This window comes from Oxyura jamaicensis, chromosome 1 (assembly GCF_011077185.1).
Source record: "Oxyura jamaicensis isolate SHBP4307 breed ruddy duck chromosome 1, BPBGC_Ojam_1.0, whole genome shotgun sequence".
Taxonomy (NCBI): domain Eukaryota; kingdom Metazoa; phylum Chordata; class Aves; order Anseriformes; family Anatidae; genus Oxyura; species Oxyura jamaicensis.
Window position 1 is genome coordinate 80373849 of NC_048893.1, and position 13538 is coordinate 80387386.

Genomic DNA, 13538 nt, shown 5'->3' on the forward strand with positions numbered 1-13538 from the left:
TAACCCAACGAAGTGTACGCCAGTCCAAGCCATGAGCAGCCAGTTTCTTGAGGAGAATTTTGTGGGGAACGGTGTCAAATGCCTTACTGAAGTCAAGGTAGACCACGTCCACAGCCTTTCCCTCATCCACTAAGCATGTCAGTTACAGCTGGATCTGAAACTGATAGAAACAACCCACTGTGCACCAAAACATCAACCAGTCAGAGAAGTACATGGTGCCTCTGCCCAAGTATCTGTTTAATTGATTTTTTCCCCTCAATACCCAAAATAATCATTAAGGTTGTGTTAAGTAGCAACAAACAATATTAAGTAAGATTTCCCAAGTAGAAACTGTTTTGCCTGTGATAGCAGAAAGTAATAGCAGGAGACATTCCAGCAACAAAATGGCATGCCCTGGGACTGGACTAATTTGTAGTAACTCAAGTTGTCCTTTCAGGCAGCCATTGTTAGAGTAACTAAGGAAATATACAGAAAAGGAAATGCTTCCCCCCAAGTGTGACCACTCAGTAGGTCTTTACTCTTGAGTGAAATTAAAGAAACGTGAGGAAACTTACTGACACTGCTACAGGGAGAGGCCTCTGCAGTGGATATGGCATTGCTGGGAAACCAGATCTGATGTGATGCAGCTGAAAGCTTGAGAGAGCAGGGATTTGGGGTGTTCAGGGCCTAAGCTATTTGTCAACACTGTTCTGCACAATGGAGTATGCCTTTGGGCTCAATTTATGGAGTGTTATGTTGAGCAATAGTCCTATAAACAATACACTTTTGTTTATTATGTACAAAGGACTGTGAAGAAGGGGATAATCAACTGCAGTTTCTTGGGCTGCTTGAATGTGCTTACAGGGAAGAGGAAAGGGACACTGAAAGGATTGTGATCACTGATATTATCGCTTGAAGAGTCCAAAGGCAAGGCACAGTAATGCCCCTCTGGTATTATCTGGTGGGATGCCCTGTTGATCAAGGAGTGACCCGTATACACCATTCTTGAGTGAGGATGTAGCAGTGCTAAACAAGTAGTCATTCACGGAGGGAACTGGAGGAGAGACATGCCCATATCCAGCGGAAGGAAGTCTTAAGTTTGAATAGATGGGTTTGGCACACCTTACTTGTTGTAGCTGGTCCTGATGCCTCTGCCATTTTTGGCATTGTCTTTCTTGAACACAGTAGGGAGATGGATGGGACAAGAAGGCTTAGGGTATTTTCAAATAGGCAGTGTAGCTTGCAGAAGGAAGAAGTAGCTACCGAACAACCCAGGACTCTCTATTCACCCCAGTATTGCTGAATTTGAGTAGATAGACTGAGGTGTCAGACTCTTGGCAACCCAAGTAATTTGCTGAAAGAATTATCAAACTGACCAAGGAACCACTGATGAAATCCCAAAATTAATTATTTCCCTGGAAAAATAAGTGATGGTCTTAAACAACAGTCAAATTACAACAGTCCCGCTTGACCTATATGGAGGTCTGTTAGAAAATGGTGGTTTACAATAGACTTTAGAACTTTGAAAGAGATCACACCATCATTAACTGTTACAGTTCCAGACATATTGCAGCTCTTGTATGACCTAGAAGCCAAAAAAATATACCTGATAGCTGCTATACCTGGTATTGCAAATGCTTAAAAAAAAAAAAAAAAAAAAAAAAAAAAAAAAGTCATCAAAGAAATAAGACCTTAATTTACCTTCACCTGGAATGGTGTGCAGTACATCTGAAACCACCTGTCCCAAGGGTCCAAATACTCATTACTATATGCCATGGCATCATCCATCAGACTTTAAAGCAAGAGATCTCCAACAAACTTTTCCTCTATCCTGATAATGGGAGAAACTACTTTAGAAGTACTAAGGGCAATAGGTAATCATTACTTTTCTTGGTGCTAGACTTACCATTAGGGTCTCCAAAGCAAAAAGGGACTTTCAAAAAATGCAGGTTTTAGACATACACTATGAGTAGAGATACATCCAATCTGACCAAATTGCTTGGATAAGCACTACAGACACAATAAACATGAAACCCAAGTCTTCTTGGGCATTATTGTATTCTGGAATATGTACATCTGTTGTTACTGCCAATTCACCAAACATGCATATTAAGTTATCTGAATATATATATATATATATATATATATATAAAGTAAGAAGAAGAACACCAGTGAGCTTTGGAGCTAATCAGCAGGAGATAGTCCATTCTATGAAATCAGGACCAATTTGCAGTTTGGGGGCAATCAGCCTCTGAAAAGATGAGAGAGACACTTGGAACCCTGGAATCTGAACCACAAAAGAGCAGAAAATAAATTCTCTCCAGTGGAACAAGAGTTCCTAGCTGCATAAGTAGAGGATGTCTGAGTGTCACAGATGTGTTGGAGTGCAGAGCAGCCACTGTCGTTATGCCCTCCATAAGCTATCCTGAAATTTATGTTCAAGGATTCAAAACAACTGAGGGAAGAACAGCCACCACTACATGGCAAATCTGTGTCCTAGTCCTTAGCCAATCTTACATATTGTTTCAAGCTCCAGATCAGGATTAGCGGAACGTATTAAGTCAATGGCCAGCAAATCAATAATGTGCAGAAGACCAAACACCTTTGGCTGCTGAAGCTCTAGTGTATTATGAATTAAGTGCTGAAAATAAAGAACAAAGTTTGTTTACTGGTGGATCCTGTAACAGCATAGCAGGAAACAGGAGATGGAAATCCTTGGAACACTTCTACAGGATAAGCTGCCATCTGCAAGGATGCTTGAAGAACTTTGAAAGGCCTTGAAAATAGCCTTGGAATACACTCAGAAGCATCAATGGGCTAGAGTATATGTAAATACAGACTCCTGGACAGTGAGTAATGTTGTATGGAAATGGCCTAAAGAGTGAAATTGTGGTAATTGGCAGCAGTTAGGAAAAATATTTTAAACAGAAGTATGGAAAGCAGTACAAAAGCTGCTTGAGCAGAAAGACTTAAGAAAGACTTAATGCCAGGCTAATAATGTGCATATCCCAAATTCAAAGGCAACTTAAGAAGATTAACACAGTAACTAAGCTGACTAGTTGCCTCAATTTTTTCCTTAAAACAGTACTAAAAACACCAGAAAAAGTGTCTGTTGGGATGCATGACATCCTCACCTTCCTCACCTCCAGAAAAATGTGTGACCAGCTTATCTATAACCAGGAATATCTCATAGGAGCACTGAAGAAAACCATATACACTGAGCTCGGTTGGATGATAAAGTACCAGCCAGCCCTGGGGATTCTTGGATTGGGAAGCCTACAATAGTCAAAATCCCTAGGGAAGTGGCCTTTATTGTTTGAAGAGCAGGGTTTACTTACTGATTGGTCTTTGGAAACAGGACAACAAAATGTGTGCTGAATCATGCCCCTCTAATTCCAATTTTATGTCTATTTTTAGAGTTCTTGGATCTGAGGTTGGTGAATGGCAATGACTGTGCTGGACGGCTAGAAGTTTTCTACAATGGAACATGGGGGAGCATTTGTTCCAATCATATGTCTCAACTGACTGCAATAACTGTGTGCAAACACCTGAACTGTGGAGGTGGTGGGGAAATTGAAAAAGATTTCAAATACGGCAAAGGTTCTGGGCCCATGTGGTTGGACCACATTGAGTGCAATGAGCATCACAGCTCTTTCTGGCAATGTCAGTCAGACCCCTGGGATCCTCAGTCATGTGATAACCGAGCAGAAGAGACCCATATTTCATGTACTGGTAACTACAAATGCTTGTGTATAGGACCTCCCAAACATACAGAAACCTGTGCATGCATATGTGGACATTGAAGTACTTACAACATGTTCAATTGTTTTCCAGTTTATATCATTTTTAGTTTCATGAAAAAGGCACAAACATTTTTGTCTAATTCCTGTTGTAAATAAGTTAATTAAAACAATATGAGTACTGGAATCCATGGGAAGACCCTGATAGCATGGTGCCACTGCATACCTGTAAATTAAAAATATGCGATATGGCAGTTAGTCTGTGAGATCTGAGATAAGATCAGATTTCTCAAAAAGTCTAGAGGCATGTATGCATTTCTATGTGTATGGATGCATACCAGTGCATGCAGACACATGAATGCACACAAACATGTACAAGTGCATTTTAGTTCAATTCTAAAGGTCTATTTCTGGTGTCTGCTCTTATGATAGTATTTCATATCTGTGGGTTCCCACTGAAATATAAACGAATTTTAGGTAACATTCAGATCTCTTGAAAGTCACTTCAAGAGGAAAGAAAGCAAAGTCCTCAGAGAGTTTCAGGAATATTTTTTTTATTATTATTATTTAAAGCAATAGCCAAACAGTGACGCAGCAAATATTAAATACTCCATTCATACATTACAGGAAAAAATTAACTTGATGATTAATCATAGAAACATAGAATGGTTTGACCTTAAAGATCATCTAGTTCCAATGCCCCTGCCATAGGCAGGGATGACACCCATTAGACCAGGTTGGCCAAGGCCCCATCCAACCTGGCCTTGAATACCTCCAGGGATGGGGCATCCACAGCTTCACTGGGCAACTTGCTCCAGTGCCTCACCAGCCTTTCAGACATTTTATATTACTTCACTTTTTTTAAATAATCTAATGATTTATTTACAATATTTAATTTCTGCAGGAAGAAAAGGGACAGCAACTCCAGCCACATCTGCTGAGTGTCCAAATTCTACAAGTTGCTCAGGTACCTCTCTTTGTTTTTCCTTATTGGTCCCTGTGGACCTTCCTACTGTTCAAGCAACACAGAAGTATGTTTGTTTTGCAGACAGGGAGAAGTTACGTGTCGTAGGAGGAGAGGATGTGTGCTCAGGCAGAGTGGAGATTTGGAACCAGGGTTCTTGGGGAACAATCTGTGATGATTCCTGGGATATAGCAGATGCTAATGTAGTATGCAGACAGCTGGGTTGTGGGTCTGCTGTGTCTGCTCTGAGTGAAGCTGCCTTTGGAGAAGGGACTGGTCCCATCTGGTTGGAGAAGATTCACTGTAAAGGAACAGAACTGTCTCTCTGGGACTGTCCTTCCAAGCCATTGTTTGGCAAAAACTGTGATCATAAGGAGGACGCTGCTGTGGATTGCTCAGGTTAGTAAATGGTCCTTTGGTTCATTACACAGACTAGGAGAGGAGGTAGATACACATCCAAGTGACTAGCCCCATCATAATTCTGACTGCAGGAACCTCACAAATGATGTGAAGATGTTCTTCCTATTTTTCACACTTACCTATTCCTTAACCTAGACTCATATTCCTTTCATAGGTGTGACAGAAACAACAGCATCATCCACTAGAGCAGGTAAAATATTTTTTCTTCCCCCTTTTTTTCTCCCAGCAAATGAGAATTTAATGTCCCTGATACTGCATGGCAGGTAAAACAGCAGTATATTCCAGCTCATGAGAAAGCATCTCACTTAGTCTTTTGTAAAGGATGGTTGAGTGGCACCATCCCCAGCTGCTGAATTATCTTTCCTTGAGCAGGACTCACAACTAGGCAGAAGGTGACCTGCTTCACCCTGCTACCATGGGCATAGCAGGAGGCTCCAGAGGAGCAGCCTCTGGATCACCTGATTCTCCACCTGTTGCTTTTCTGTTTCCATTCAGATCTTCCCCACCAACCAGAGACACAAAACGTGAGAATTTCAGCGCCTGTCATCCTTTGTGTTATTCTGGGGGCCCTTCTCTGCCTGGTCCTTGCCATTCTCACTGGACAGATCCGAAGTGCCAGGGCACAGAAGAGAGGTGTGTCCCTCATTACTGTTACAAAATGCCTCCTTGAAGAAGCTGGCAAGTGCTAATTGCCTGGGGCAGCTGGGAGGGTGGGCGACTGAGGTGAATGATACCTGCTGCCACACCGAAATTTTCACTTACCCTCTGGCATTGAAACAGTCCACCAGTACAACTGGGAACTGACAGCAGCCAGGACAACCACTAAGACACTTGGACCCTATCTTGCTCTGTAGAGGTCTTGCAGTGACCTGTCTGTACAGAGAGAAATAGAGACAAAAGGACAGGAGATTTGGATGATTGCAGCAACTGGAAAATTCACAGCCAACACAATAGATCTCAGATAAATAGAATCATAGAATCGTTAAGGTTGGAAAAGACCTCCAAGATCATCTGGTGCAACCATCCCCCTACCACTAAATTCCCTCATCCAAATCATCAATGAAGATATTAAAGAGGATGGGCCCCAACAGCGACCCCTAGGGAACATCACTGGTGACCAGTCACCAGCTGGATTTCACTCCTTTCAACACCATTCTCTGGGCCTGGCCATCCAGCCAGTTTTTAACCTAGCAAAGAGTGTACCTGTCCAAGCCCTGGGCTGCCAGCTTCTCCAGGAGAAGACTGTGTCAAAGGCTTTGCTGAAATTTAGGTAGATTACGTCAATAGCCTTTCCCTCATCCTGCAGGTGGATGGTCATAGAAGGAGGTGAGGTTGGTCAGGCAGGACTTGCCTTTCATGAACTTATGCTCACTGGGCCTGACCCTCTACTTGTCTTGCACATGCTGTGTGATTGCACTAAAAATTATCTGTTCCACAACCTTCCATGATACTGCAATCAGACTGACAAGCCTGTAGTTTCCTGGGTCCTCCTTATGACCCTTCTTATAGATGGGCATCATATTAGCAAGTCTCCAGTCATCTGAGACTTTTCTGGTTGACCATGAACACTGATAGATGATGAAAATTGCCTTGACAATCACATCTGCCAGCTCCCTCAGCACCCTCAGGTGGATCCCACCTGGTCCCATGGACCTGGGACAGTCCAGGTAGGGTAGCAGGTCTCTAACTGTTTCCACCTGAATCGCGGGGGGGGTTATTCTGCCTCCCATCTGGCTTCCAGGTCAGAAGGGTGAGTACCCCAAGGACAACTGCTCTGACTTTTAAAGACAGATGTAAGAAGACATTGAGAATCTCAGTCTTTTCTTTATCCTCAGTAGTCGTATTTCCCACTGTGTCCAGTAAAGGATGGAGATTCTCCTGGCCATCCTCTTACCATTTATATATTTGTAAAAACATTTTTTGTATCTTTTACCACAGTGGCCAGGTTGAGCTCATGTTGGGCTTTAGCCTTTATGATTCTTTCTCTGCATATGCTAGCAACTTCCCTGTACTCTCCCCAAGTTGCATGTTCCTTCTTCCACTGGACCTAAACTCTCTTTTTCTCCCAGAGACCACTTTGCTAGGCCACTCTCCATCATCTTTGAAAGGTCATGGAGAAAAGAAGTGGTATCTGAGGACTGGAAGACAGTCTTCAAAAAGGTCAAGAAGGAGGACTCAGGCACCTACAGACCAGTCACCCTCACCTGTTCCTGGAAAAGTGGTGGAATCACTCATCCTTCAGGTCATCTCTAAGCACATGGAGAAAAAGAAGGTGATCAGGAGTAGTCAGCATAGGTTCACCAAGGGGAAATCATGCTTAACCAATTAGATAGCCTTCTATGATGAGATGACTAGCTGGGTAGATAAGGGAACAGAGGTGGATGTGGTCTACCTTGAACTCAGCAAGGCTCTTGACACTGTCTCACATAACATCCTCATAGACAAGCTCAGTAAATGTGGCCTAGATAAGTGGACAGTGAGGTGAATTGATAATTGATGGCAGAGTTCAGATGGTTGTGCTTAGTGGTGCGGATTCTAGTTGGAGGCCTGTAGCTAGTGGTGTCCCCCAGGGGTCAGTGCTGGGTCCAGTGTTGCTCAACTTAATCATCAACAAACTGGACAATGGAAATGAATGCACCCTTAGCAAGTTTGCTGATGACACAAAGCTCGGAGGAGTGGCTGATACCTCAGAGGGCTATGCTGCCATTCAGATGGACCTGGACAGGCTAGAGAGTTGGGCAGTAGGGAATCTCATGAAGTTCAGCAAGGGCAAGCACAGGGTCATGCACCTAGGAAAGAATAACCCCAAGCACCAGTACAGGCGTGGGGATGACCTGCTGCAGTGCAGCTCTGCAGAGAGGAACCTGGGAGTCCTGGTGGACAGCAGGCTGACCATGAGCCAGCAATGTCCCCTTGTGGCCAAGAAGGCCAATAGTATCCTGGGGTGCATTCAGAAGAGTGTTGCCAGCAGGTCAAAGGAGGTGATTCTCCCCCTCTTCTCAGCCCTGGTGATGCCACACCTGGAGTATTGTGCCCATTTCTGGGCTCCCCAGTACAAGAGGGACATAGAAGTACTAGATTGAGTTCAGAGGAGAGCTACGAAGATGATTAGAGGACTGAAGCGCCTGTCATACAAGGACATGCTGAGAGAACTGGCCCTGTTTAGCCTGGAAAAGAGAAGACTGACAGGAGACCTCATTAATGTATATAAATATCTGAGGTGAGGGTGTTGAGAGGATGGAGCCAGTCTCTTTTCAGTTGTGCCCAGCAACAGGACAACAGGCAATGGGCACAAACTGAAGCATGGGAAGTTCCGGCTGAATACGAGGGGGCACTTTACTCTGAGGGTGACAGAGCACTGGAACAGGTTGCCCAGAGAGGTTGTGGAGTCTCTTTTTCTGGAGATACTCAACATCCATCTAGATGCCATCCTGCACAACATGGTCTAGGTGACCCTACTTGGCAGGGGCTTGGACCAGATGACCTTCAGAGGTCCCTTCCAACTTTGGCCATTCTGTCATTCTGTGAGACTCAGAAGAAGTTCCCTCTTCAGCCACACCAGTCTTCTTTCCTGCCAGCTTGTCTTATGGCACAAAAGGACAGTCTGCTCCTGGACCCTTAAGGCTTCCTTCTTGAAAAGTGTCCAACCTTCATGGACCCCTCTGCCTTTCAGGACTGACTCCCAAGGGACCCTCCCTACCAGTGTCCTGAACAATTCAAAGTCTGCCCTCCAGAAGTCCAAGGTAGCAGTTTTACTGACCCCCTTCCTGACATAACCAAACATAGAGAACTCTACCATTTCATGGTCACTCTGAGCAAGACAGCTCCCAACAACCACATCTCCCACCAGTTCTTCTCTGTTTGTGAACAGCAGGTCTAGCAGGGCACCCCCCTGGTAGGCTCACTAACCAGCTGAGTCAGGAATCTGTCTTCCACACATTCCAGGAACCTCTTAGAATGCTTCCTCAGGGCTGTATTGTATTTCCAGCATCTGTCCAGGAAGTTGAAGTTATCTCCAGTTCTGACTGTGAGACCTTTCCCTAAAGTGCCAAAAACACCAGAAGAGTTTTCAGTATCCTGAGTGAGGAGTTATTAGAACACAAAACAAAACATACCTTTAAACCAAGAAACTCAGATCTGATCTACACAGACAGAATAAATGGAATGGACTTGTTAACATACCTGCTTCCCCATCCAATATCTACTGTCTCCTTGTCAAGATAAACTTTTTCTCCAAGTTTATGCTCAGACAGCAAATTCCTGTGACTTTCTGGGTAGTAAACAGGCCATGTAGACCCCCTTATGTCATTCATTTTCATGACCCCAGCCTAAGTGTGAACAGAGACTGTGTGAGTGACCATGTGTTTTACTTTCAGGCTCCAAAGTATCATATGACCCTTTTTCTGAGGCTGTCTATGAGGACATTGACTATAATCTGATGAGAGAAAAGCAGGGGATGACTCACCTCTCAGGTCTGTGTGTCTTGTTCTTATCAAGGGAAAATAAATTGAGGATAATTCCTTCTGGTGGCCCAGATGCCAGTCTGAAACTTTGCAGTTCCCAAATCTGTCAGAAAACTGAACAGGTCCTTGACTTGAGGAGAATTATTTCCTGACCAGTGGACTGCAACAGTTCCTCTTCAAGGAACAATTCATTTTGTGCTGTCCCCACTGCAGCTATAAAGCATAGAACCATATGCCTCCACCTCCTGTCCATCACCTCCCACCCACCCCCCCCCCCCAAAAAAAAAAAAAAAAAAAAGAAAAAAAGAATAAAGGCTTTTGTGGCAATTGTTTAAAGCAGGAACAAATCAAGCAATATTCTGTATCCCCCTTCTGGTAGCCACATGTCACTGTAGGCTTCCTTCTGTTTGCTTTCTGCTTTTATGGCTTGCCTTCCCTATGAGTTCCAGAAAGCTATTTCAGTGTAAGCCCTTAAGGACTAATACTGACTGCCCAAGAATCTGCTTCTCCTCCAAAGAAGCAACTTAGCTCACTTGATTATCTTTGCAACAGGTTTTATTGAAGACTGCAGGCACTCTTCCAAATGGCAGTATAGACTATGTGCTACAAGCAGAAAGAATGCAGTCAGGTTTGACTGGCTTCCTGCATTTACAGACCCAGGCTACCAGTCCTCTTATACGCATTTAGTTACTTTCCTGTACATTGTATCATGTGTTGGTTTATTGGTTGGTTGGATTTTTTTCTGGCTGATTCTTACATTCTATGAACCAGCACATTTTGGGTTATTTGGCTGTTTTGTTTTGTTTTGTTCTGTTTTGTCATTGGCTATACTTTATCTGCATGCATTCACCCTCCAATCACTAGTAATATAATTTGTTACCTCATGCCAAATATCCTTCAGAACTATTTAAATACCTCCCCTGCTATCCCTATACATTACCATAGCTGCCTTAGTAAACAGCTACATTGGAGAGCAATAAACTGAATGTATGTATAATCCATACAATCAGTCATACTCAACCTCAAATTACTTGACTTAGATCTGCAGCCTTATTGATCCTGGATCTGTTTTCCTCATGATGCAGTTTAGCAGCTCAGGAGGGTTTACTCTGATAGCACACTTTCTCATTGGTCCTGTAGCAACTCAAGGTAATGTAATGGAGATCCTACAATGAAAGAGACACTTCTAGCTTTTAATTTCCAAAGCATTATTGATTATTAAAACACTTTTTTTTTTTTCCTGAACTTCATGTTCAATAGTAATGTTAGACAGTAAGTGAAAAATTTCTCTTTAATTTTCATGGTGGAAGTGTGTCATACAATCTTGTATAAAAGTGCTGGTCTCCTCTTTTTTTTTTTTTCTACTTCTGAGGGCTGTCTGCCCTCCCTGCCCACTTTTTTATGCAGGGGGATGGAGAGATCTTGTACACTAACGAAAACATCCTTAAAGAATTGCCAGCTCTGCTCAGCTACTTTGTCCCTAAGGACGGTGTTCCAGGGGATCTCATCTACTAGGTCTTTAAATAGCTTGAAGTTTGCTCTTCGGAAGTTCAGATCCTGACTTTGCTCTTTGCCAGGCCTGTATTCCTCAAGATCACAAACTCAAGCAGAGCATGGTTACTGCAGCCCAGTCTGCCTCCAATCTGGCAACTGCTTCTCCCAGGAATTGTAACTGTAATAACTTGCAAGCTGTTGTTTCATTTCTGAGATAAATGTGGGGAATTAAGACAGAGAAAACATGCTGTGGGTGGCATACTGCTGGAGTTGAACAGATGTTCAGCCCAGTGACCCAATGAAAAATGCAGTCTTCTAAATATGGTTTTGCTGGTGGTGGTGTTTTTGTTGGTGGTGGTTGGTTGTTGTTTTGTTTTTCTATTTGACAATGGAAAATGGAAAATGCTCCCTGAAAGGGAGAGCAAATGTCTGGAGAACTACTGCATTTTCCTACTGCAGATCAAAAACCTCACTGTAATATTGCCTGCCCTCAGAGAAATCAATTGTGAAAGGCCCAACCAGTTTTGGACTTCAGCTGCCCACATCCCTAACTCTCTGCTGTACTATGTTTTTTTTATTTATTTTTTATTGCTTTTACTATATTTAGGGTTTTAATTATTTAAACTAAAAGCTTTTATTTTCCTTACTTGTTTTGAAGTTTTCACCAAGAAGACAATTATTCCAAATAAGGTCTCTTTTTTTCTAATTCACATTGAACGTTGAATATTGTGCAAAAAATGAAGGGAGCACTTTGATTTACTTTCATTTCATATATTTTTTATATATATGCAGTGTTTGTGTATGTATATACCATAAGACAGTGAAAACTAAGATTCTTTGAGGGATGACTTCCAGGTATGTCTAGATCACACAGCTACCTAGCTACCTACCCCTGAGAAATCAGAGAGCTCACTACTCACAGAACTAGTGATACACAGAGATAAACAAGGAAAACTTATTACTTTGTAATTATGAAATGTAATAGGGAAGCTTACCTTATCACTAGCCACATTCTTCCAGACCTTTCTCTCTTTCACATTCATCCTTCATATTGGCTTCTGTTTTGTACTTGTTCAAGCAATGTATAATAATTATTGGAGCTATATCATTGTCATTTGGAATACTTTAGAGCTCTCAGGACGATTCTTAATTTCTTATCATTTTCATCACGGTACTGTCAGTATTGCAAGCCCTTATCTTTGGATAGTCAGCTATTGTTCTCTCCAGTGGACATTCTCTCCCCTTTACAGTTAATTCCAGTATTGTTCCAGAGGTCCCACTACTGTCTGGAAATACCCTGGAAGATGGTTATGATGATGTGACAGAAGCTCCTGGACCTAAAGATGCTTCCCTTCCAGGGAAGAATGACCAAGAAATCATTGGAGTTCTGGACAAAAGTGATGGAAACAGGTATTCATGGACAGGTGAGTCCAGAAGAGCAGTGCTGCTAATTTTCATAATCTATAGTTATTGTACTGAACTCAGGGGAAATCAGTGTGGAGCATACCGCAAGAGATCACCTAGATTTATCTAACCACTGTAAGGAAGGAACACTACCTTCCTACACTCTTCCAGTTAGATGTTTGTCTGGTCTTCCAGACATTCAGTAACAATGTTCTCACAACCCCTGCAGGAAACCTATACCCATACTTTGTTTTCCTTGGGAGGATCCAAATCAGGGCATGTTCATGGAAAGGAGAATAAATCTACAAAATTTCCAATGTGTCAGATAAAGATAGCAAAAAAGCTTTTTAACACTTGAGGTGGTAAAGCACTGAATCGGGTTATTTTGTGTTATTGAATACAGATGGCCTTTATTAAAAATGCTTATTATTAGATCAGAGAAAAGTATGCTTGATCCTTGGATATTTGTACATGTAGCAGGAAGCAGAATGAAAAAAAAAATGTTCTCAAGTTTTTCTGAAGGAGACAACTGCCAGCCCACGCTTCCAGCTGTACAACTGTGTAGAGGTAAAACATACAGAATGTGCATTTGTCTCAGTGTTCTTCCCTTCATGTTTTCAGACTCTAACGTGTCAAGAAACAGGACCTCTGAGACTCAAAGAGAATCATCCCCTGCTCTTGAAGACACAGTTTATGATGACATTGAAGAGAAGTGACACTGATCAAGATCACTGAGCAGTACAGAGCACTTTTGGAAGTATTCCACTGTTCATAAAATGCTAATCATGTACTAGCAGAACCAGAACAACCTGCATTTAGAATTAGTTTTCATAAGTTTGGTTTATTTGCAGAGAAGTGATGACATATTTAGAAGAAAAACAAGCATTAGCTTGTTTAGACAGTTTTTTAAGTTTCTCTTAACTACCTGGGCACTTTTTTATTATTAATATTTCTAAACAGTTTCATTGCTTCTTTCTCTTTTTTTTTTTTTTTTTTAAACTGAAGTATTTTTTAAACCATGATATTTTCTTATTAAAACTGTTTAACGATCTTTTCTCAAATGTATGTTTCTCC

General features: G+C 42.2%; 1 protein-coding gene across 1 annotated transcript; it reads left to right on the forward strand.

The window, feature by feature from the left end:
- The first annotated feature begins 1816 nt into the window (after positions 1 to 1816).
- On the forward strand, positions 1817 to 13538 carry LOC118160644 (antigen WC1.1-like). Its single transcript, XM_035315501.1, has 9 exons — positions 1817 to 1853; positions 3397 to 3711; positions 4624 to 4686; positions 4768 to 5082; positions 5258 to 5293; positions 5599 to 5736; positions 9480 to 9575; positions 12311 to 12484; positions 13086 to 13538. Exons 1-9 carry the CDS (start codon positions 1817 to 1819, stop codon positions 13178 to 13180), a joined length of 1269 nt encoding a protein of 422 aa, XP_035171392.1. The 3' UTR covers positions 13181 to 13538.